The sequence below is a fragment of the Vanessa tameamea genome, chromosome 8 (assembly GCF_037043105.1).
Source record: "Vanessa tameamea isolate UH-Manoa-2023 chromosome 8, ilVanTame1 primary haplotype, whole genome shotgun sequence".
In the NCBI taxonomy this organism is placed as follows: Eukaryota; Metazoa; Arthropoda; class Insecta; order Lepidoptera; family Nymphalidae; genus Vanessa; species Vanessa tameamea.
This window is the reverse complement of record NC_087316.1, coordinates 7,455,421-7,481,488: the sequence shown is the minus strand read 5'-3', so window position 1 is coordinate 7,481,488 and position 26,068 is coordinate 7,455,421. Positions and strand designations below refer to the sequence as shown.

The window sequence follows — 26,068 nt, the reverse complement described above, 5'->3', positions numbered from 1 at the left end:
CGTACGCATATTTGTTCCATAAAATGAAGGTTTATCAGATAGCACTGTAAAGTTAGATACAGTAGAAGTAGTATTAAACATAATTACAAGGAGAAATCTCAGTGATATGTAGAACTCCACAGAGTACTCTTTACTTACACTACATCTAAAGCATTACTCGCCTACCTTCCAGTTAAGTTAGATATTAGAACTAACGACCGATAAACGATTCGGTCCACTCTACAGGACTGCAAAGTAAATATTCCAATTATTTATTAACGACAGCGAAGTGTACAGCGTGACTGAAATAAACACTTATTTATAGAGTATCGCTTGGACTTTGAAGTCGGAAGCGCGGCGCAATAAACTAGTCTAATTCATTTAGTAACAATAGTGCCTCACGTCGACATGCTTTACGTACGTGTGCGTACACACACACTAAATTAGTTACAAAACCGATGTCGGCGATAGATGACTATGCAATAAAGATCCAAACGATACTCGAAATTCGTCTATAATTATAATAGTGGTTACGATCAAAATGTAGAAGGTAACAATTGAAAAATATACGTGTAAATAACAACCGAGCAAATGGCACCACTATCTATACGCACCACATTGTAAATGTTATTAAAATATACTACAAAACGACTAACTACATACCGAAACTATGTAGGAGGAATTTCAAATGTATCCTTGCGTCGAATACAATCGATCTATAATGTAGGAGTATACGTATAAAATACAGATAAAATAAAACACAGTATCAAAAATAACATTTCACGGTAAAACAAATTTAGGGGACAGCACACCGTTCCACACCGTTTCCAGCCCCTCACCGCGAGTGTGTCTGTGTATGACTGTGTGTTTGCGTGTGTGTGTATGGCTGTGTGTGTGTGTGTGTGTGTGTGTGCGTGTGTGTGTGTGTGTGTGTGTGTGTGTGTGTGTGTGTGTGTGTGTGTGTGTGTGTGTGTGTGTGTGTGTGTGTCTGTCTAGGTGCTAACCACTCTATTCGAATGTTGTCCGGCGAACTACTCGCAGTGGAAGCGTTAAAATAATCATTTATTAAATTAAGAGTATGTTGTAAAATTAGTAAAACGTGTTCGAATTCAATATTTACAATTTTTATATGATATGCAAGTGCAAAGCTCACTAAATATATCGTTACATGAATTTGTCTATTGTCAATAGTATGAATGTAACAACTACTCTAAGAGGCCGCACATCAACAACGTGTCGGCACAACATCGTGCAACTCTTACAAATATCTAAGAACGACTGCATTTCCGTTAGCTGCTCGCACTTGTATATGCATTTCCCACGTAATTTACAATACAGTTCAACTTAATAAACTATTTCTGTTAGAAATTTTAATGACTTTGGTATTTATAAGTTCCTGGCCCGACGGGCCTAGTTGGACTCTTGACGACTGCTATCCAAGCTTACTTAGACAGTACTCGGCTAGCACTATTATTACTGATACCTATAATTAATTTTTGTACGTTTACAAAGAGAGTTCATTGTCATGTTACGTAAAGATGACGAAGTTTTCATATTCGAGTAATAAAATCCTACTTTGTTCCACTGGCTTAGTATGGCGCGAATCTGTTGTATCCGCTTCTGTAGACGGCAGTCTGCAACAAAAAGTATCTAGTTCAACATTTTTACGTTTAAAATCGAGCACGAATTTATATTTTCGATTAGAAGGTAAACCAAAATATGTAGTCCATGAAATCCAAGTCCCGTTGAGAATATAATGACTGGCAATGTTTATTTAGAGAATGTTTCTCAATTTTATAAATATAAAATATAATTGACATAATATTCGTACCCCATATCCTGTCACTGGTCCAATACCGTGGCCTAAATACGGGTCTGCATACTCCCGTCCGTACCTGTATAACCGGAAACAGATTTAAATCGAAGTGGAGGATGAGTACCTTTTCCTTTGATTTTATTATAGTAGCCCCAAAGTAAAGGCACACATATAGGTACATGCAAAATATAAGCAGCTATATCAAAGTAATAAATGCTAGTTTTTGTCTTCCCTAGATGCTTGTACTTGTCTCTTCTCCTGGGAAGGGTTGGATCTTATTACATCACGCTGCGTTAACGCGTGTTGGGAAATGTCATTCAACACATGCACGTTTCCTGTCAAGTTTCTCCTTCACCGCCGAGCACAAAATGATCACTATATAAATATAAACACAAATAAAGCACCCGAACATTCAGAGGTGCTCGTATCCGCCGGATTTGAACCAGCATTCATTTAAAATTCACGAATTCTAACATGACATTTCAGCTCACCTCGTGTATAACGTTTCAAAGAGAATACATCAGGTACTCGATTATCATAGACATCAGATAATAAAGTTTAATACTATCGGATTGTCGCGATATTTCCTACACGGGACACCGATCTGTACATAGATAGGCTCGCTCGGTAAGTATGCTGTACACAAACGCAAGCGATGAGTCGGTAGGCGACGTAAGCGACGGGTGTGATGAGCGAGAAAAACAAAGAGTGCGGAGCTCACGTGGCGGCGAGGGGCGCGAGCGCGGCGGGCGCGGGCGCCGCGTTGACGGCGGCGGCGGCGGCGCGCGCGGCCGCGCCGTAGTTGGCGGCCGCCGCCGCCGCCGCCGCGTGCTGCGCCGTCGTCAGCGGGGACTTGAGCAGGGGCGCCGCCGCCGCCGCTGCCGCCGCTGCGGCCTGGAACACCAACGCGACACACTCACCATCGTTTAGGGGCGGAGCCCGAGGCTGCGCGTCGAGGGACACGAACGTGTTTCGACTTCAAGTTACGCGTTGCGTTCGGCTATTTATTAAATATCTTTTTGGCGTCGAACTCTCGGGTCCCTCGGTTCGGCTCGTCTAGCTTCTGCGATATTTTAGATCGTGTACTATATTTTTCCGACGCATTGCATATATTTGAACAATGAGCCCACAGAGGCGCATTCATAAAATATATATGTAATTGCTATATAAATATTCGATTATGGACATGGGTTAGTTCTGGTATGTTTCGAGATACATGTCGTTTAATACCTGAAATATGTAGATGATATCTTACCGCGTCGCAATTTCCGAGATCGATGAGGTGTAGCTTCGAATGTATATACGCCGATAATACTTAAGTTTGATAGAATAAAGCAGAAGTGATGCATAAAAATTATCAAAACACAATAAATAAACCGTCGTGTAATATATTTACATAATAAACATGCAACGTTCCTGAAACACAAATCTGCAATAGGTTTGTAATAAATCAAATATTTTTCCGCAGCAACCTTATGTATTTGAGACATCGTTCGTTGTTGCAGAAAAATATCGATTCGAGGCGATAACAGACGATGAGCATGCAATACGTAATCGATAAGAAACAATATTCGCTTCTGACACAAACTACAACAGCACTAGACGCGGAGTCTTACTCAAGTCACTAGACTAACTACTTGGTGATGGTTAGTAGTTAAGAGAATGACAAGACGTGATCGAGTGTTGTGGGCTCAATGTTCTACTCGGAGCATGATGTCAATTAGCATCTGATCGTCAACTCACAGCTTGCGCATACGCCTATGACTAAGTCACCCACCACAATACTAACGGACAGGGATCAACTGAATGGGAAGCAAAGGGCCGCGCCGACGGCGTCATCTCAGTTACCACAACACATTGTGCACGCTGCGTACGTGGACCGACCGACGGGACCGCACTATACAATAATAAACAGCAACCAAAATCCCAGCACTCACTCCACAATGATTATCAAACTGTACTAGCGTGGTGGACATGAATTAGAAAGCGATAGAAATACAGATATAGTATTATAGATCTCGCGACTCGCGACCCGCGACAGTTACCTCGGCTGCGGGCTTCGCCGCCTGCAACAACACACGGACGGTCACACGGCCGAAAGCTCACATCATCTTATCGCACTGGGTATTGTATTCACACACCACTAGTCGGGAAGTAATTACCTGGAGTCTGTAGTTGGAGTCCGCAGTGGCAGCTGCTGCTAAGAACGGGTCGTAATACACACTGCGGATTGGAAAGATCAGCAAATTAAAGGCATTACTTTGAAAACATTAAGCACAATACGTTTTTTAAATAAGGAGCTATTTAATGAATCCATGTTTACAAGGCGGCCAGATTTAAGTCAAATAATTAAGAGTTATTTGATAGAACGAGATTTTTTTTTAAACTGGATTATTGTTATTGCTATTTATAAATATAAATTTTAAAAAGTTCAAAAATTAAACGAAAAATAATAAAGTTATTAAGTGTATATACACTTCAGAATAGCACATATTATAAATGGACTTACAACGGGATTTTTATACTAAAAACATTACGCAGAAAGTCAAATTATAAACCTAGAAAATATTTAATATAAAGGTTATAGTAAACTTCTGCAAACAGCTTCTTAGCATTATATGATTATGTTATATAAATATTAAAAAAATTAAACTTAAATTACCGGTGAAATGCAACATTGATTACAGAATATGTTCACTACACCACTACTTGTTAAGCGTTATACAAATCTTAGTGCAGAAGAAAATTTAGCTGCCATTATTTAAAAAAAAAAAGAATAAGATATATTCTAGGTGTTGAATGATTAATTAGTTTCATATTTACTATGTTTTAAAGAAGAAAGGAAAAGAAGAATAGAACAACAACATTCATTTAGCAAATAATTGTTTAGTCTAACCACATACTAAACGTATAACTAATAAGACTATTAAAAATAAGTAGAAGACATATCATATTTATGTACATCATTAAAAACTAAACATCATAATACACAAAATACTAAACGATTTACTAAACGGTTAATATCGAGGAACGATTTAAATTAATCTATAGTTATTATGAAAAGTTACTACGTACTACAAGTTAATAATCAAGACCATGAATAATACTTTTATTATAGCTCAAAAAAGCGTTTTATGACCGTGAGTAAGTTGTGTTATTACTAGTACAAACTAAAAGTATTATTTGCTCATACCAATGACGTTAGAAGTTGGACGGGATGCGGTAGGAAGCTTAATGGTAACGGTTAAGGGGAAGGTTATCAAAGGACAAGCCTCGCCTCCTGTTTAAATTTTCAAAGTGATTTGTATCTGTACTGAAGGTGACGGCTGGGGTCGTGAGATTCAAAGAGAAAACTCTCTTTGATATTATCAACACGTAATGAAAGACAATTTTCTCTTTAGATCATACAATCGTGCATCACGCAGCGCTCGAGCTCCATAAATGTGTTCGGTCAAAGCCGACGATGTCGTCAGCAAAGTTACCGTTAGCGACATCGACTGGGCGAGCGTCGAGGCCGGGACGCGCGACGGCGGTGCGGGTGCGGGTGCGGGTGCGGGATGTGCGGGTGAGTACTCACGGTGCGTAGGCGTGCAACGGCGAGGCGTATGCGGCAGCGCGAGGCATCACGGCGGGTTGGAGGGGGTGGGGGTGCGCCGGCGCGGCGGCGGGGGGGCGCGGGGAGCGACCGCGCAGCACGGCCGCGCCGCGCAACGCCGCCGCGGGAGCTACATGCAACACACATAGGGCTACTGGCATGCGGGTGCGGGTCGGGTGCGGGGTGCGGGGTACCTGCGTCGCTGCGCGGCGCGCGGCGCCAGCACGAGCGGCGGCGCGGGCGTGGCGGCCGGCGCCGCGCCCAGCCACGGCCACGTCACGCCGGACACCCGCAGCCCTGCGCACACATCGCGCCTCTACACACTGACTAGCCACTGCGACCTCTGCGCGACCTCTGCGCGACTTCTGCGCGACCTCTGCGCGACCACTGCGCCCTACCGACGGCGAATCCCGGCTCGCTGTCTATGGGTGGCGTCGGTCGCGGATCGTACCCGGATGTAGTGTTCGTACCGCCGTATGCTCATAGGTGAGTCGTAGTTTTATCATCTCATCATATCGTCCTTGACGCGAAGCGATTGAGTTATGTACGACTGCGATCGTCGGACACGACAATTTTGACCGTATTCGGTGACAAATGTCTTTTAAATAAAAATCTTGACACTATTTCGAGAAATTCCTTATTTTATTAAAAGTAACGTAGCAGCTATTCCCTTTTAAATTAGATGCATACCCCAATGACTAAAACGTTATTTTCAACAATTAATCACAAATAAACAATAAATCTATGTTACTATTTACGATGCACTAAAATGCAATTTCAATGACTAGGATGAATATATATTATTGACATAGACAGAGTACCGGGCGAATCAAGGCCATGCTACATTACAGCACGACTGCAATCGTAATATCAAGAGGATCGTAATGCTCACCACCGTGCGATCGATTAACACCTATGTACCTACTTTCTGGTCTAAAAAGCATGGCCGTTAGGGTTGATTTTTACAGATGCCTCGAAATAGATCTGTCACATACAACATCTCATCGAGCAATAGTACTAATAAACCATAGTCCCACCACATAAGTAAGAAAAGATCATGCTCGAATGAATGTTATTATAACAATGTAACGCGTAAGCTTTGGTCGAGGAATGAGCGATGAAGTAGGGAAGACGGCTCACCTTCGGGCCACTGGACACACACTGAAACAAATAAACAGAGTTATTACAATTTCGTAGTGCCTCGGTGTCGCTAGGCTAATACAATGAAACAATCCTAGAAGACATTCTCCACTACAGAATGGAAATATTGATAGTGCAAGGCCGAAATCGCATTCATTCCAACATAGTTTAAGATAGAGGAAATATTTTCGTAATGAAAGTGAAAACTAACAAGCCCACTAGTTCTGGTGTTATTCGGATAGTGTTTGTCAGGCAACAGTGACGCCGGAGACAGTCCGCGGTATAGTTATAATAAAACAAAAAACGCATGAAACAATAGCACGTAGATTTCGTAATGACCCGCTACTTTATAAAGCGTAAAACATTACAACAGTGCAGATATTATTTGGCATTTAATGAAACATAATTTTAACAAATAATAGAAAAGGCGTATCGTTTAAAATGAATACACTAGTTGGGAGCCCGGTATGACATGAAATAAACAAGGAACGTGAGGTGCGTGCGGGGCGGCTGTCTCCGGCCGCCGGCGACTCATTCTCTATACAGCATTCACCTACGAGCATTCCAACGGATCTAACACGTAACGCGGGAACATCAACATGGACAACACCGATGTGTATAAGCCAGCACTCTCACCCAGAGTGGGAACTGATCCGTTTCTAGCCAGAATATCTGGATGGGTTAAAAGAGAAAATCCTAAGATGCATTATATTAAAATACATATTACAAACAAATTATATCAGATAGACTCGTGTTATTTTGTACTATTGGGGACTTTAGTGCAGCGTTAGTTTGTGGTTAATGAACAAACACAAGGGACTGGCGAATTAAGTAATAATGTATGTAATAGCTTACCGTTGGGAACCGCTGGCGATTTCTTCGTCTGCACTCTCGCTGTAGCGTTATTAACCTGGTTTCAGAGTTAAATGGCATGTCAGAATATATTTATAGAGTAAGAAGTAACGGGGGTAAACAATAAATTAGTTGACTTTAAAATTATAAATTTATTAAGTGGGTGTTTTAATATAAACACAAACTTGGGAGTTCGTATAAAAATAAAAAAAATAATAATATTGCAATAAATTCATAGGATTCGAACCTATCGTTTATATAGGAACTATAGAAAGGAGATAATGCTTTATTAAGACATCATTTATTTTAGTTTTAAATAAAAAATATATTTTATTACTTTACCCTAAAACAAGTACATGGAGATATTCAATTTCACTTCCAAGGAAAAGTTTCGCACCTTCAATGATAAAGTAACAAAAGACCTTATAGGTAGGGTGACAAGTAGTCAACAGAAAAGTATTTATTATATAAAAAGGAAAAGGACGGTACGGTGTTTACGTACCGGGTACGGGTACGTCGTCGTTGGAATATAAACAATGTGCGTTAAATAAAAGGTCCAATAAATATATTGTGTGGGATAAAAATAAATAAAGTCATAAATTAATATTTAGACGGTGTGTGTGCAGTTAACGTATTCTATTTTTTTATTATTATTATTAAAGGTGCGATTTTGATTACAACTTATATGCACGAATATACCATTTTATTAAGTTTATAAATTAGTTGTTTGTACAACTTCAATAAATATGGCTGTTCAGTTTTTAATATAGAATAAATTTCATTAAATACAGTCAGTACTCGCACTGAAGTATAAAATATTGTGTATGGTGTCTTACCTGAGTTACATCGAGATGGTAGGGACCGTTCTACATTCTCTGTGAGACACTCTCTCATTCGATCGGCATATTAAATGACCGTCTAGAGAGTAAAGGGATAAAATAAATAAGGTTTGTATGTGGATTAGATAAGAGGGCATACTTAGTGCTAATATGCGGGGCCGGGCCCGGCTCGGCACTAGCATGGCAGTAACTACAGAGCAGACGAGCGCAGGTTGCGGTGGGCGGTGGGCGTAGGAGCGGGATGTTAAAGTTACATAGTGCTACGGATGGTATTCATTGAGTCATGCACACCTCTATCTTTCTGCCCTCAACCACGGTGCCGTGTAGACGCTCTCGTGCTCGCTCCGCATCACCACTATTTGCGAATGTTACAAAACCGAATCCCTGCATGCAAGACAGACAAAACATGCATTAAAAACAGCGTCGCTCAAAAAACAACGTGCAACAAAAATTAACATTTATGCATTGCATATTTTTATTTAAATATTCTAGTGAAATAATCGATAGGATATTATTGATTTGATTTCGTTGATAGTTTGAGCGGAATCTAGCTTAATGGGTACACAGAAGCGTTCGGATTACAGTAAATAATACATAATGTCGCTCGACCTAGCAGTTCGATCTATTGGAAAGAGTTTGTATCATTGTGTGAATATCGAAAATATCATAAGGATTATTCTATCTAATATGATAGACACTACTTCTTTAGAAAACACTAGAAATCTTTACATGAAGTGTTAGCTGCAATTTGATCTAATAGTCATCGCTCATGCAAGGGAACTACATTTGTCTACTATAGGAATACTTTAAACATTTGCCTGCCCATGGAAGGTCTGTATTGTGCGCACTTATTTAGCGATTCTATGTCAGACTCCTTTGGTTCTTTCTAATTTGCCTGCCAGTCTCTATCGCCTGTCCTATTTTATCGTAACGGTATGTATATTGTGTGCATTATTTGTACAGTGCTAAACACAGCAATTGAATAATAACAATTAAAAGCAATAATAAATAAGTTTGCGATAATTTTTACAAGTGATATCATTAACATATTTTAATATAACGCTAATAAAATACTATACATAGAACATATTAAATTTAATCTAAAATTCATTAAAATATTTGACAATATCATTTAATTCGTGCGTAGGATATGATGCTACTGTCATTACACGGTGATAACCCATAGATACAAAAAGCAGCTAGCACAGCACACAATACAGTGGAAGACGAGTCGTGAAAGTAGCAAACATGTTGCCGATTGTACGAGACCTTTTACAAATATAAAAGCATGACAGCTCTATTATCATCGCATTAACACGGGGTGCATGAATTGAATTAAATAAAGAATGGATACAGAGAGAAAAAAGTGGATGTAGAACAAGAGGGTACAGACAGAAAGACGAAGATGTAATATGAAAAGAAAGCAGAGCTTGCGCTCCTCCATTGCCCACGCCGTTACCCACGAGGCGCGATGGTCGAAGACGCGTGATACACAACAAACAATCGCTAACGACACAGAACTCGATCCGATAGGCGAGGAAGACGCTAATGACATTCAAGATAAGCGAAACTAATAATAATTGATGCACCATTGTTACTTCTAGGAAGTACAGTTTGCGTTAACAATTGATTAATACGGCATAGGGTCAGCAAAGTTGACATGCCCAAAACTAATGAATCATTTTCCCTTGTTAGGAAGCGTATGACTAAAAAGAAATAAATATTACTTAAAAATCTGCAGAAAAAAATACCAATCTAAACATGTGAATCAGACATCTCAGAAAATCCTATCGCGCAAACTGCAACCGCTTCCGTCCAAGTCCCCGTTTGCAACAAGTATTCAAACATAGTCAGTGTACAATCACATCGTCTATCCGTTAAATGAGACGTTCGAAGGCAATGCAGTTTGCTCGATTGTCTAATGTAATTTTATTAGTGTTGAATAATAGAGCTGTCCTATAAATATGATTTAGAAAATCAGCTGTTATAGTGACGATGCATCATTCTCTAATACGGCATATCCCAATGTGAGGCATTGAAGAAAAAATAACTTGGAGCTATTATATCAAAAGAGTAAAATACGTTTTAGACATGAGCGAGCATGGACTACTGTAGGGGCGGTCACCAAACTGACACAAGGAAAGCAGTAAACACGAAAAAGCGGTCAATCCAATCAATTATTGAAAAATTCTTGTAAAATACTTCTTTCTTAATATGCCTTACTATTTAGGGTTTGACATTTACTGTGAGTTGTTTTTTGAGAATCATATAAAGTGAAAAAAAACTGTAGATGATGCCGTTAAGACATGGATACATGTGACTCACTTTTTAACTTCGACTCAAAATTCTCTTGTACACAATCTCTGAACTCGACAAATTTGACAGGATCTTAAATATTGTAATCTCTTTCTCACGTGTAGGGTCCTATCATATTAGTTTAGCTCGGGGGTTGTGTGTAACAGAATGAGCACAATTATCTCCAATTTTATTGAATCATTACAAAAGCAAGTCACGTGTATTACAATATATGTTTTAATTGCAGTAGATTTATAGAAATTATTACGGAATGATAATATACAATGCAATTAGAGATACTGCACCAAACATTAAAACCAAGAATATGCTATGAGAGAAGTTTTGTTTTAATCACGATTATTATTAAAACTAAGCCCATTTGCCTTCGAATTTTTGTTAAGCTAGGATAAGTAAAGTTGCTTAAAATGAAAATAATTAGATTATAATCTTAAATTAATGTTTTCTTTTGAATTAACCAAATTACTGTTACTTAAGTTTGGGCAGCAGATATTAAAGTAATGCTATTTGCACTCCACAGCTATCGCACATCCGATCCTATCCACAGCGACCGATTGACAATTTAACGTAGAAACTGATCTTGGGTTACTTATACATATGTATGGGTACGTAATAGCTGTAAAGCGCTCATTAGCGTACATTTCAGGAACGTAAACAAAGTTAATTTTGTTTCTCCCACTATTTTTTATATGAGTATGCTAGAAATACATTTTTGTATTAATTATAATAATAATTAAAATAACGTATTATGGTACGGATTATAATTATAAGATATACGCTGTATGATAAGTTTTATAGCAATATTATGGCAATACAATAAATATAAAGAAAACATTCCTAAAATGTACAAAAAAGAAGCAATAAATACTTATATTTGTTTCGTTTTAAACGAATACATATATATTTTATTATCTATTGCTTCTTGGCTTATATTATAATATATCATCATCAAAGTAGCCCCCAGGAATCAAATACTGATTTCAGGGGGCTACTTAGTTCAATGACCGTCTCTAAGTCATGCTTACCTTTGAACCTCGTTCGTTGAAGATAATTTCTACATCAAGTATTGTGCCATATTGCTGAAATATAAAAGATTTCCTGTTAATTTTCCTTATTCCTAATTACAGCGATATCGATACATGCCGTGCGTAACAACGTACGTACCCCGAACATGTTTCTAAGGTCTGGATCTCTGAATCTGAAGGGGATGTTGGAGACATGGAGTCGCTTGGGCTGCGAGGCCTGCGAGACGGGCACGAGGGTCTTGTCGGGCGGCGCGGGCGGCGCGGCGCCCGCCGCCACGGCCGCGCTTACGGCCGCCGCCGCCGCGTGCGCCGCCGCCGCCTGCTGCGCCACGGCCGCCGCCACGCTCACGGGCGTGCTCTCCTCGTTCGACTCTCCTTCGCTTTGCTGTCGAAACATCGGCGCCAATATGAGCGAACGGTATAAAACGATAGCACATATTTAGCAATAGGGAGAACACTGTTCAAGATTCCTTTTTGAATAATATGTGACTAGTTGTGACTAGTTGAATAATAGTGAATGTTGTATTCTAAGCTACCTAATATAGCACTCTCTTATAGAGTGCAATCTTTGGTTACAGTAACAATTTTTTAAGACTATTACTTACTGAATTATTATTTTGATTTTCTAGTGCATTTTGTGTATGTGCCTGCGAAGATGGTTGCGGTGAAAAATTGTTTGTTGGAAGAGGCGCTTGTGACGGCGGGCCTTCACTTTTGACGAGTGTGGGCTGTGGCGGTGCCGTGGGACCGCTCTCCGCCTTCACTCCGCTGAGGTCCCCGTTGGCTGCGAACTGTGCCGCAGCTGCCGCAGCTGCCGCCGCCGCCGGGAACGGGGCCGCCATCCCCGTGCCCACCATGTGCTGGAAAATACCGATCAATATTATAAACATGGGTCAATGGCATATAAGCGCAATTTTTGTTCAATGGTTTATTTCCGTGTAAGTGAAAAGTAAAAAAAATGTAGTGTTTAATTCACAACATATTATACGATTCACAAATAGAATGCTGGTTGCATGCTATATATATAAAAGAAGTGAAGTAATTGCTTTTTTAATTTTTATACTCAGAAAAGAGACAACAATGATATTACTTGCTGCATAAACTTGGTAATGTATGACTTGTTAAATTTGTACATTTGAAGTTGTAGTTTAAATGCCCAACTGTACCTACATGAGTACTGAATGATACAATATGAAAGGAAAACATCGTATTTTAAAACGTTTATTAAAATAATCTCAACGTCTCAAAGTGAAATAATTAGCAGGAAGCTTATATTTATAATTTCCTTAATAAAGGAAAGTATCAAGCTTAAAATATTTTGAAGAAAAAACAATTATCTTTAAAAATATATAAGAGCTGTAAAGCAAAGAGCTTTGATTTGCAAGCAAAGTTATGTGTGTTTTTACAAAAATAACCATCGAAATTCTAAATAATATCAGCCGCTACCCAGTACATACTAATTACTTCGTAATAAATATACCGACGCTTAGAGTTGACGTTTCTGGGCTACGCATCGAAACTGAGTAATGAAATATAGACACAGAGTAGCTGACACATACCAAAACAACAAAAACATCACAGCATATAATTGGTAAAATTTAGATGTACGTAACCTCAATAAAGATATACTCGATTATGATGTTACGAACTTTGAAGTAAATAACTTGTTATCAGTATAATTTATCATAAAAATAATATAAATAACTATAAATGTGTGAGAGGCTTTAATAAGCAATTTAAACATACAATAAACAATATAGAAATGTTTTCAAATAAATAATTAAAGTTAACTTCAGATGATTATAACTTAAATCACTCCAGTAACAGAAAAAAATTAACGATGATAACCATAATAATTTTATTGAGATGATATTTGTGTCTTGTACTAATAAATAAAAAAATGTATTTAAATGGAAGAATTTTTCAATATTTCATAATCACAATTTGCAAGATTGTCTTGTTTCTTTCAATGAACTCGGTTATGTCATTAAAATATCGTTTACATCCATCGTGAGATATAATATCCGAACACTTTGCAATACATTAGGAATACGTTTTATTACGAACGCCCACTCTCTTTTATTTTATATTATATATCTAATACTCTTCGGATACAAAATTAAATTGCGAATACGACCCTTATCCAACGCTCCTTTGATACTGATAACCTTCATTTAGATCAAAGAAAGTAGTAAGTCTTAAAAAAGTTTCTATTTAATTAGGGCTGGCTGTTCAATATAGGTTCAATAATATTAATATCACGAAGTTAAGCCGATTGGGTAAGAAATAGGAACCTTCATATGATGCTGTTCAATATACAGCACCAGACTGAATAAAATGACGACTGGTATATTAATAATTATGACCAAAATCTGCTATTGTAGCTGTGACCCAGTATTGAATAAAAAAGGAGAAGAATCAACGCCGTTCAAAAACTAATAGCCTTAACGATGATAACCATAATAATTTTATTGAGATGATATTTGTGTCTTGTACTAATAAATAAAAAAATGTATTTAAATGGAAGAATTTTTCAATATTTCATAATCACAATTTGCAAGATTGTCTTGTTTCTTTCAATGAACTCGGTTATGTCATTAAAATATCGTTTACATCCATCGTGAGATATAATATCCGAACACTTTGCAATACATTAGGAATACGTTTTATTACGAACGCCCACTCTCTTTTATTTTATATTATATATCTAATACTCTTCGGATACAAAATTAAATTGCGAATACGACCCTTATCCAACGCTCCTTTGATACTGATAACCTTCATTTAGATCAAAGAAAGTAGTAAGTCTTAAAAAAGTTTCTATTTAATTAGGGCTGGCTGTTCAATATAGGTTCAATAATATTAATATCACGAAGTTAAGCCGATTGGGTAAGAAATAGGAACCTTCATATGATGCTGTTCAATATACAGCACCAGACTGAATAAAATGACGACTGGTATATTAATAATTATGACCAAAATCTGCTATTGTAGCTGTGACCCAGTATTGAATAAAAAAGGAGAAGAATCAACGCCGTTCAAAAACTAATAGCCTATAATGAGGATTCTCTTTGGATGGTTCATAGTCTTATACCGTTAACTTCAATAGTTTTCACTTCATAGTCAAAGAAAAATATATATATTTTTTATATTAGCAGATGTAAAACTGAAGACTAAGTTATAGTTTTATTTTATACATAGACTATGATTACGGGTCTATGTAGTACATTGTAGCAAATGGCGCGCAGTGCCGCTGCGGAAACGAGAAAATTAGGAAGTGGTTATTGGTCGCAATTGCGTCGAGCTCTCCTGACCGCGCCTGTCTCAGCCTAGATATAATTTCGCAATGTAAAGATGCTGATTTGCGTATCGAAAGCATTTTTTAATATTTTAATTATTGCTCGCAGCAAGTACGTTACATAAACTTTGCATCGCTTTTATTTAATTTACCTTTACATTTTGATAGCGTACAACAAAGCGTTCCGTAAATAATAACGGTAATTAATTACCTTCTAAGAATGTGAACCAAAAACACTCACTTCACGCTATATACATTAGTCAATATGAAAGCACGAAGCAATAAAACATTAAGAATACACAAGGAAATTTGACAATGGCAGCTATACCCAGGCATTAAAATGAATACATTTTCCATGAATAGCAGAATTTTGCTCTCATTGTGTTTCATTTACAAAAGGTCGACGGTGTTAAAAGCGTCATGAGGCTCATTTTGATGGTCCTCTATAGAGAAGCAGTCAATAGTGGCGTGTTGCGGGGTGTGTTGAAGATATTTATAATAACGCTTGCTGTTCAATCGAGTCGTACCAACGTTGAACTGGGAGCTTTTGTTTACAAAGTAATGGTAAATAATAGCGCCACAAAAACGGACTAACGGTTTTTAACTAACTACGAGACGTTATTATATTTGCAAAATGTGCTGACAAAAAGCCTCAATTCTGTCATTTGAGATTAGGTTAAACCTTATTTAATAAGCTATAATAAATAGCTTATATATACATGATAAACGATAAGTATTTATATTCTTTTACTTTTCATTTGTATATGATATAAATAATCTGCAATTATAGCTGTGTTGTAAGATTTTTTTTTATTTAATTTGTTTCAAATTGTGCAAACTCAATATTGCACCACTGAAATTTTGACTGAATAGTATTCTTATAACTTACACAAAGAGATAGACTGAAATGTAAAGTTGCTGCGGGTTTGCTTACGTTGAAGATATCATGTAGCAGTGAATAGGTACATAAGAGTTTCTATGTAGCACAAACAGTTTACTTAATGTAGAGAATTTAATATCTAGGAGAAACGGTAAAACTTGCTTCTTTATTAAATTCACAGAGCTCAATAAGCTGGCATCTAGCGTCTTATAAAATCTCTCAATATATATAAGAGTAGAATAATCTAGAACGGTCGGATATATTTAGAAGAATTTCATGAACACAGCTGCAAATTATATACGACACTAACTGGAGAGTCTCGAGTCTTGGGCGGGAACGAAGAGCTCTCTTGTTATTTTCAATTATAATTGTCCACCTTGATACTCTTACCAGGTGTATTACAAGTCATGCATCTCCAATTTTGGCTACATATGAGACCTTATTTAATATATTATTCGAAATAATGAAATACATGAAGTGTCACATAAACTGAAGAACATTAAAAAATAATCGTAGTCACTCAAGTTCGTGGTATAGGCAATAAAATAGTAGGTGCATAAACAACATAGTAAAGCATGAAGAAAATTTACAAAGATCATTTACACATGCGGCGCGCCACGGCCCAGTCATATCCGGCAAGCTGGAGCTCCCGCGTAAACAAACTGACTTTTTATAGAGCGGCTCTGTAATTCGTCGAGCATTCAACTGTGATGTTGGTCCCTACTTCCAAAAACAGATGTTCAACAACAGCTCATGTTGATAGTAATTTACCCTAAAAGACCAAAGATTGAAAGACTGACTGAGCGAAAGCGTTATGTTAAATCGACTTCAATGGAATGTTAAATATAAACACATTAAATAGTAGTTAATAAATGAGTACCTCCTAATTATCAGGGCGATTGATGCGTAAATGGCAATTATAATTTATACATAAATATAAATTAGTGTTTAAGAGGTCGAAGTCTCTGTTGACCCTACCCTTATCAATGTTGGAAGACAAATATGTCATAAATAATGGGATCGACGACAACGATATTTAAAATTAGAGACGTGATTTATTAAAATATCAAAACTATGTATATACGATCATGCTAGAAACAATTAAAATAGTAAATTGTTATTTATTTAGATGAAAAGCATCGAACGTTTGCACACTTGTACGTTGAATAAATATTCTAAGTTTTATAAAAGGAATAACATTAATATTTAATAGTCACTTGTGTGTGATATAGCATTGAGAGGTAGATGTAGGGAACATGAGAGTTAAGCTCTACAAGGAATCAGGACCAAGTGGCATGTTAATAGAGTCTTGGATCTAAAGTGCTAATTGTTGTAGTACCGTGCAAAGGTTTCTTCAAACACATCAGGTTTCACCTTAATGTTTACCTTCATCACCGAGAACGAGATGAATTTTTACATAACGCAACACCGATAAAACACTATTAAAAATTAGTCGTTGGTAGGATTCGAACCCAATTTTCGGCCCAGATGCATGGGTTCTATCTACGGGACTATCTTGGCTTTTCAAATACTGAAGGTTATTGCTCTAAGGTATAAATAAAATGTTTATACAGTTTTAGCATTTCATTCAATGGTTTATTCGCGTGTAAGTAAAATGTAAAAAGTGTAGTGTTTAATTCAGAAAAACTATTAGTATTTCGAAGTAATACTTAATTTAATACAGAACTAACAACATTCTCACTACCTACATCTATTGATTTCTAGATAAAATTGTTTTTTGAAATAAAATCGTTTGCTTCTCCACGATACCATGAATATTTTACTTAAAACTTATTTATCCGCATTGGCGATGTATCTTTATTTAAACGAGCGTAAAAATATTTAAACAGATCAAACATTTCTTTTATATTCAAAATAGTGTGTTCACATTTATAAATAAAATAAAGATTTTTTAGATATTGATCGACGAATTAATTCTTAGAAAAATATTAATATATTTTAATTGTGGCCAATTATATTTTATGTACGTATATTAAAATCGTGAAAACAATGAGCAAAAAAGTCCTAAAAAAAACTATAATGTAATTGTGTAAATTACACACATACGTAAGGGGAACACGTCATGTTGAACGCATTATTCAGACTAAAGATTCGTTGGTATATCTAAGAAAATGTTTATTCTTAAAACAGATACATGAAGTGAAAAGAATAGAATTCAATATCTCGTATGTGTCACCCGGCACCCCGCTTACAATTAGATAATTATATCACGGACAATTAAACGTAATTGATCTTAACTGGACGACATAATATAAAATGCAGAAGCGGTCGCCACGGAAAAGCACATTTATTTTATATTACTTTAACAGAAATTTGAATCTATTCATGTATTTAACGTTCAATTCGCGTAGAACAATGAAACAATGTAACTGAAGGTGAAATTAATAATTTTTGAAACGATTGATCATTGTATTATGTTTCATCTTGTCATAGACATACGGTTTAACTTTGGCCCCAACAATATTAAAACTAAACAACAGTTGAAAATTACGAAATGTTGTTATTAGTTCTATTAAGAGGGTTTTGTTTTTGACTATGAAACCCTAGTCTTCCGTAGTCTGGCTGACGTGCTCGCCTGAATTATTAAAATGTTATCTACATCCGATTTACAGGTTACAGCTATTACACTACCAACATACAAGCCAGACACAAAAATACGTAATTCGATTGTTTTCAAATATTATTTTATCACGCTTCAAATTACGATAGCAATAACTAAATGATTTTTAATGACGATTTTTGACCGACTCATTTGTTTATTTTAACGTGATTCCATTATATTATGTACTTGAATGACCCATTTTGGTACATCAATTACTAAACACAAATAAATTGGGGTTACGTCAACAGCGGGTGGAGAATGTGCCAAGGAATGTTAAATTGCAGCCCCGGTCCTTCTTGTGTTGTCATGTCGCAAGCCCTGCCTTACATTCGTAAACACGCGCCGAACACGGTGCATGTGAAACAAAGCTCGAACATGCATATTTTATTTGTGCACTATAATTATGAAAGCATGAAAGCATATTTATCACTACCGACCGACGAACGATCATATCACTAATTAAAAAACCTGTCTAACAAACCAAAATAAACTTTTTAATGTGTTTGTCAAAGTAGTAGTTTTTTTTTTTTAAATTAAAATTATGACAAACAAAAAGCGGTGGTTTAACAATGAGAAGAATACCTTCACAAAATTAATACAGCAGACATCGCTTAATTTATTTATTAATAGGTTATACATATTACAGAATCAATTTTATCGGCTGGGATACGCTTAAACGGGAGCGGGTGGAGCTTTACTTTCAGTAAAATTTCTTTAGGTTAATATTATTTCATATATTAATATTCATCAGTAGCGCTACGTGACTAAGAGAGTATTTACAGTGCTTAGCGAAGCGCACAGCTTCAGCCGAAGTTGCGGACTACCCCTCTCGCAGGGTAAGACTCTATGGCTATGCATATGTATGATTTCGTGGTACTTGTTCTCAATATTATACTATTTGAACATTATACAATGTTGTATAAATTAACAATAGGCCAGCTGTTAAAAGCTTATTTCATATAAACTAATGGTCGTCCATTGGTCAAAATCGACCGTAATTTATTGCTAATAAAAACATAGGATGCGTTGTTTTGATAGAAAGAAAAGATAAGGACCAGCTGGAAAAATCCAAAGAAATGTCTAAATATGCGTTATTGATTAGGTTTGACAAAACGTGTGTTGTCATTGACAATATGTACATAAAATATGATTTATTTACTTTTATTTGATAAAGTATTTATAACACACATTATGTATAAATCTTAGCTTTCTACCCTCTTTCCCTTTATAAAATTTAAATATGCCAATTCTTAGCCTTATTGGCTTAAAAGTAGTTTTCTCTTCTCCTATTAATATATGACATTCATAAATTAGGACCGAATTTTTGAAGTAATTCCATATAATGCCTTTAAATTCACACAGTGTTTTTATGTTTCAAGTGTGCACAGGCACACTTGAAACATAAAAATATGAAGAAAATATTGATATTTATGAAAATCTATAATTGATTTTATAATTAACAAACAAAGAGGCTGCGAGAGATTGTCTAAACGTGTAGTGTTTTAATTTATCTCCGTACGTATAATAATCGAAATTAAGGTCAACGCCAAAATAATTAAAAATATTATCTGTTTGAGTACCCAGAGCACCACTCAATCGATTTTAATTAATAAAGTCTAGGCTTATCCTTATAATGGGAAGCTCATATATCGTGACTATATAGTATATAATACCTTCGTTTATTTTCTGGATATATAAAATAGGACATTAAAAAAGAGCGGCGACACGAAAACACGGAAACATGTTATTAATGAAATAAATGCTATTTATATTTTTTCGGTTTTCTTAATTATTGTTATATTTATTTATTTATTTAAATGCTTTATTGACCACCATAAAGTTAATGGGACAAAAGGCGGACTTAATGCCTAAAGGCATTCTCTGCCAGTCAACCTTTAGGTCAAACAGAAAAACCATGAAGGCGGTAATTAAAAATTAATTAACAATATATGCACATACATATATAAAACTACATAAAAAAAAACCTATACATACATATCCATATAGTATCTACAAAATAAATATTGATATATACTGTATATCGTAAAAACATATATATAATATAACAATACTTAATTTAATAATAATAGTGCATAACAGAAATCATAAGAGCTAGGGGCTTTCTGACAATATGTGCTCACGTAGACGAGTTTTAAAATGTAAATTTTGAGGTAGCTTTTCTAATATGTTCGGGTACTTTGTTCCATAATCGGACAACTTGAACGGAGTAGGAATTAGAGACGAAACCGGAAGTGTGAGTAGGGACAGAAAGAAGGTAAGAATCCTTAGAACGTAGTTGACGATTGTGGTTATCACAAAGAAATTTGAATTTGCCTTTCAAATAATCGGGAGAGATTGATCCTCATCAAAGAGAATAGAAAAAAGAGATGAAAGTAATCGGAAGTCTTTACGTTGTCGAATTGTAAACCATTTTAGTTTATCACGATACTGAGAGATATTGTCGAACTTACGAAGACAGAAAATGAAACGAAAAGAGTTATTGAAGAGACGATCAAGTTTATCCAGTTGATTTTCGTTGAGATCGTAATAACATACGTCTGCATAATCAATTATGGGAAAGACCAAAGCGTGCACAAAAACTTGAGATGCTCGAGTATAGCAAGGACAATATCGTGGTCAACCATGTTAAAAGCATTAGAGAAGTCAATTAAGACTAAAATGGTGACCATTCTATTCTTCATACCATTCCCAACAACCTCCGTGACCTTCAGAAGAGCCGTAGTAGTACTATGACCGGGCCGAAAACCCGACTGAAATGAACTAAGGATATTGTTACTATAAACGAAGGAGGTCACTTGTTTGTAAACTGTATGTTCAAGAATTTTGGACATAAAGGGCAGGATCGAGATAGGTCTAAAGGCAGTTAACTGGCTAGGGTTAGAGACTTTAGGAAGAGGAATGACAAAAGCCTTGCGCCAATTTATAGGGAACATCCCGGATGACATGGAAAAGTTAACAATCTGAGTGATAGCGGGCAGTACTTTATTTACAATAGATGTAATCATCAGACGATTGATACCATCAAAACCAGTAGCATTTGACTTAATTGTAAATAAAATTTTACGAATTTCATCATCAGTTATCGGAGAAAAGACAAAGTTATCACTTGAAGCAACGGACATGGACCTGATTTCAGAAATAGTCGTTAATTTAATAGCTGAGCACAAAGGCGTGATTGAGGAAAAATGTTGATTTAAAACATTAGGAGAAAGTGTTGAGACAACAACTTTTCCTTCACGCTTGTTTAAGCCCATGGTTTGAAGGAACTTCCATACAGTGAAAGTGGAAGCATTTGAAATGTTACTGTGACAGTAGTGGCGCTTTGCTGTTCTCACCATCATATTACACCTGTTACGAGCAACTTTATATATGTACCAATGTTCAGCACTTCTTTCATTTTTGTATCTCCTGAAGGCACGATCACATCGTGTCATGGCCATACGCACTTCTTGCGTTATCCACGGTGCTGTTGGCCGTCTTATCTTAATCGGTCTTAGTGGAGCATGTTTATCGAAGAGCGATAAAATGGACGAGTTAAAATGGGAGACTTTATCGTCAAGTGACGAAGAATTGTATACCAGTGAGGTCAAGTAAGTTCGCGTCCCTCATTAAAGCCTCCTGATCCATTTTTGAAAAATTGCGCCTCGAGACAGTTGGAGGTTAAGGAGAAGATTATACTGTATTATTTAACTGATATATTTTGTAATTTGTTGTTTTTTTATTTTTATTTTGTTTTTGAGCTTTTAACTTCGTATTTATACTACTTTCTGTAATAATTGTATCTGTCTGATTATTTAGTACTTTTAGCAATATCCAAAAATAAATAACAGTTTTGCTACCAAGCTATGATTCAACAGTCGTGTATCTATTCATTTTTGTTCTACGTTAAGCTTTGATAGAGTTACTACATGGCTTAATAAATCCATAGTGTTGATAAAAACTCTCTCATTTTACTATCAAAACAGTAGAAAAGTTACATATCTAAATAAAGCAAAGGCTAAATAAATTATTTTTGCGATGATTTTCAGAAATAATTTATTTACGATAATTCTAGAACATTAGAATGTGATAATAATTTAATAATAATTCTAGAAAATTAAATTTAAGAAATCAGTTACTGAGTACTTTACTTACAAACTTTTATATCACAACATTTCTAAAAATATTTTTTTAACAAAATATAAGTATAATATACGTAAGTATGTGAAAGTATTTTTAGTTTTTACTTTCGAGATAATATATCTTATACAAAAATCATATAATTTACGAAAAATTGTCATTTGAAATTTTATTTAGATTGACAGAATTCAACATGGGCATGTAGGGGCGCAATTGTAGACACAATTGACAAATTAGTCCCTAGCACGTTAGTTGCCTGCATTGAATACCATATCCCTATTAACGAGAGGAATGTTGACACAATTGGACGTGTAGTTCACTTTGAGCTAATCCAATGACGTAACGCTAATATGATAAAGCCCATCCTAAATGTAATTTTGCTTCGTTTGCAACAATTTACACTTCAAATTGCTTTAAAGCATTAAACTCACGGGGACAGTGAAGAGCCAGAATGAGTTAATCTTCTTTTTTCTGTATATTTAAATTAATAATTGGTATATTGTTTGGTAATTCACAAAAATAAATAAATAGCCAATGTACTGCCGAACATAAAACTCGCTCACACGAGATACGTATCGGAACACAACACCAAGACAGAGTTGATGATTAAAGGCAGAATAACTGGTTTTACTGGCATTCCATGACATAACTTCTAAGTTTGTGATTCTCGATAACATATAATTTAGACATAATGTTAAAAAAACATCGACATAATATGCAATCTATTATTACACCAACAAGTATAAGTTTTTCGTCAATATATTTTTTACTCAATCCGGTATTCATTATTTGGCACAAATACCGTACGATGGCCTAACGTCAAACAACTTGCACATACATATAAATGTTGAGTGATTAGATTTTACAATTTCCTTTACGAATCAATAATACTGCTATAATAAATTCAAAACTCAATGTATATGCTATTAGTATGAATTAAACTGTGTTGAAACAGTACTCTTATCGAGCTTCTATTATTTGGAAACTTTATAGTACAACCAGATTAATTCTCTATTTATTATTTGTTAAAAAAAAAATAATGATATAAGTGAAGATTAATCGTAATAATAAATTAATGCACTTAAAAAGGGTTTGACATATTTTACATGCTTAAATTTTACCATGACATATATTCTATCCAGAGTCTACCAATTCGCAAATTAGTTCGATAAATTTATAATCTTTCTAATTGATTCATGAACAGTGGACAAAATCAGTGGCTCGTGAAATTGGGAAATCGTATTAACTATTGTATGACATGAAATATAATGGAAAACGATACTTATATTAGAAGATACACATCATTTTGACGGAATAATCACACTGCTATATATTTTATTTAATAATTATTTTTTAATAAATAATGTATTTTCTAACGCATCAATAATATTTTTTGTAAACAATTTCGAACTATCTGTTAGGTCTGAACAAGGACACAAATTGGTTATGTTATATGCAAATGAAGCATTCCGCTACTAATCTTGTCACCAAGATGATGTCTGAAGCATGAGCGATACTATCAAACTATGTTGTACAACTGGAAATAATTACATACATAATATATTTATTTGTATCATATGTATGGATAGGTTTTTTTATAGATATATTAATTCAGAAATTATTTTTCTCTTGATTTATACGCTACTGGCACCAAAGATACATTTAATAAGATATTCTGCACATGATTAACTTTGAAAATAAACCCCTTCCTTAAATAAACCATTTGAAAAATGAGAACTAAATAAAGAAACGCAAATGAAACTGAGAAAGAACAATTAAATTCTTCTATTAAATAGTTTATAGTAAGTCCGTAAATTATAAGATTAATAGGAATAAAAAATATCTTTAATTAAATGCAAGATTATTCAAGCGTTTACATATAGAGTATTAATGGAATGAGTATCAGCGTCGTTGCATTACAGCCGACCCGAGTGGTACAATCTCTTTGAAACAGAGCTAGGGGTGTGTTGCCGACTCTATTTTATGGGTCGCCGGTCCCTTTAATTAAGTCTTTTATAACGTGGCCTACTAAATACCGTTTGCTACCTTTTATATTAAATAAGAAATAGATACGTTGCAAAATTAGGAATATCTATGTATATAATATTTCTCGGTATATTTCTTTAAGAGATATCAACATGATGAATCAATTATTAAAGCTTTTTTTATATGGAAGCAATTAAAATTTAGAAATTCTCTCACTAGCCTACCGTTACCTCACGCGATAATTGTCGCGGTTACCTTCATTGTAAATCGAAGTAGCATAATATAAGATATTCACTTTTATATATTTGATGGAAATAAGTTATAGAAAATATGTAACATAATATAATGAAAAAAGAAATGGATAACGTAATAATTTTATTTTTATGCAAAGATGGACGAAATAGTTATTGAGACGAAAAGTATTATTTAATTATATTATTAATTACAACACCCATAAACCGTGTTAGAGATATACATACAGGACTTAATATTTTAGAAATTAATTTTCAATATATCGTTTTAATTTTTCTACACTTCACAATGTTGAATGCTAAGTGCCAGATGGTTTGGAGTAATCCGATTTTATGTCTATATTATGATAACCTATTGTAATAAATTATTTTGTGAATAATATCGTATGTTATTTTAAATTAAATATGCTGTCCGACACATAATTTATTTATTTATTCAAAACATCCAACAGCAGTAACCATAGTTTTGTTATATAAAACATATTAAAAAAAGATTTAATTGTGCTTCTAATTATAGGACATTACGACATGATAAAAATGATTTGTTATAGCCAGAAGCATTACATTATATATTTTTGTTCAAAATGTATGTAACCCAGTGAATTCACATTCATACTAAATGAGTTCTGTACTCCTTATCCTATTAAATGTTCCTTACTTATGTAGAATATTTCTTCCTTGATAAAATTCAATTCTTAAATACAGTATACAATGAACAATTTTTATAGATAGATGTATGCGTTCGAAAATCAAAAAGGTTTTTTTGAATTACTTTAATTTACAAAACAAATTATTTATAAAACAGTTATTGATTTTAAGTGTCAAAAAGACAATCTGAAGTGAACTAAAATATAGCTTATAAAATATTAGACGTAATTTGTAATAAAACTTTAACAGTCAAATATTAAAATGAAATAAACGATCTTTAGAAAAATTTCATTAGCGGCCAATGTTGTGAGTGTTTGCATATCCGTTGTATGTCTTTTGTTCAACACCATTAATGTGAATTTCACATAAAAACTTGCTTCATACTCAAGTGCAAAGTGTCAGTAGGCCGTAGGTACCTACCAGCTTCTAAGAAATTTACTCTCACATAGAACTGGTCCGTGTTGTCTAGACGCTAAAGCAACTCGGTGCTTGCTTTCTCCGATCCAAAAGTACTACGGATTTGATTTTAAACGCGCACTCGCAGCCAAAACATATTATTGTGTCAACGACTTATATTTGAAATAACCTTGTGTGTTTTAATTTACGTGTTTACTGAGATACTCCAGAGACGTAAAGAGGTTAATGACATATATAAATTAAAGGTTTGGACAGTGTCCGGGCAT

General features: G+C 35.2%; 1 protein-coding gene and 1 long non-coding RNA gene across 11 annotated transcripts in view; one reads left to right on the top strand and one right to left on the bottom strand.

Moving 5' to 3' along the window:
- Window positions 1–470: 470 nt before the first annotated feature.
- LOC135193386 (uncharacterized) lies at window positions 471–1,176 on the top strand. The gene is made up of 2 exons (XR_010309204.1): window positions 471–843; window positions 976–1,176. It is a non-coding gene; the product is annotated as an uncharacterized LOC135193386 (long non-coding RNA).
- LOC113399815 (RNA binding protein fox-1 homolog 3) overlaps window positions 858–26,068 on the bottom strand; it is a 70,179-nt gene continuing 44,968 nt past the window's right edge. For 5 of the 10 annotated variants that reach the window (XM_064215641.1, XM_064215634.1, XM_064215638.1 and 2 more), the window contains 12 exons: window positions 12,165–12,419; window positions 11,699–11,944; window positions 11,560–11,613; window positions 8,513–8,605; window positions 7,386–7,440; window positions 6,531–6,551; window positions 5,373–5,520; window positions 3,958–4,018; window positions 3,841–3,861; window positions 2,517–2,689; window positions 1,811–1,874; window positions 858–1,613 (listed from right to left, as the gene is read on the bottom strand). In XM_064215641.1, coding sequence (XP_064071711.1) covers window positions 1,569–1,613; window positions 1,811–1,874; window positions 2,517–2,689; window positions 3,841–3,861; window positions 3,958–4,018; window positions 5,373–5,520; window positions 6,531–6,551; window positions 7,386–7,440; window positions 8,513–8,605; window positions 11,560–11,613; window positions 11,699–11,944; window positions 12,165–12,416 — 1,233 coding nt within the window. In that variant the 5' untranslated portion in view covers window positions 12,417–12,419 and the 3' untranslated portion in view covers window positions 858–1,568. Of the gene's footprint in view, window positions 1,614–1,810; window positions 1,875–2,516; window positions 2,690–3,840; window positions 3,862–3,957; window positions 4,019–5,372; window positions 5,521–5,584; window positions 5,688–6,530; window positions 6,552–7,385; window positions 7,441–8,512; window positions 8,606–11,559; window positions 11,614–11,698; window positions 11,945–12,164; window positions 12,420–26,068 lie in introns of all 10 variants that reach the window. The other 5 variants (XM_064215637.1, XM_064215643.1, XM_064215642.1 and 2 more) reach the window with 5 other exon arrangements.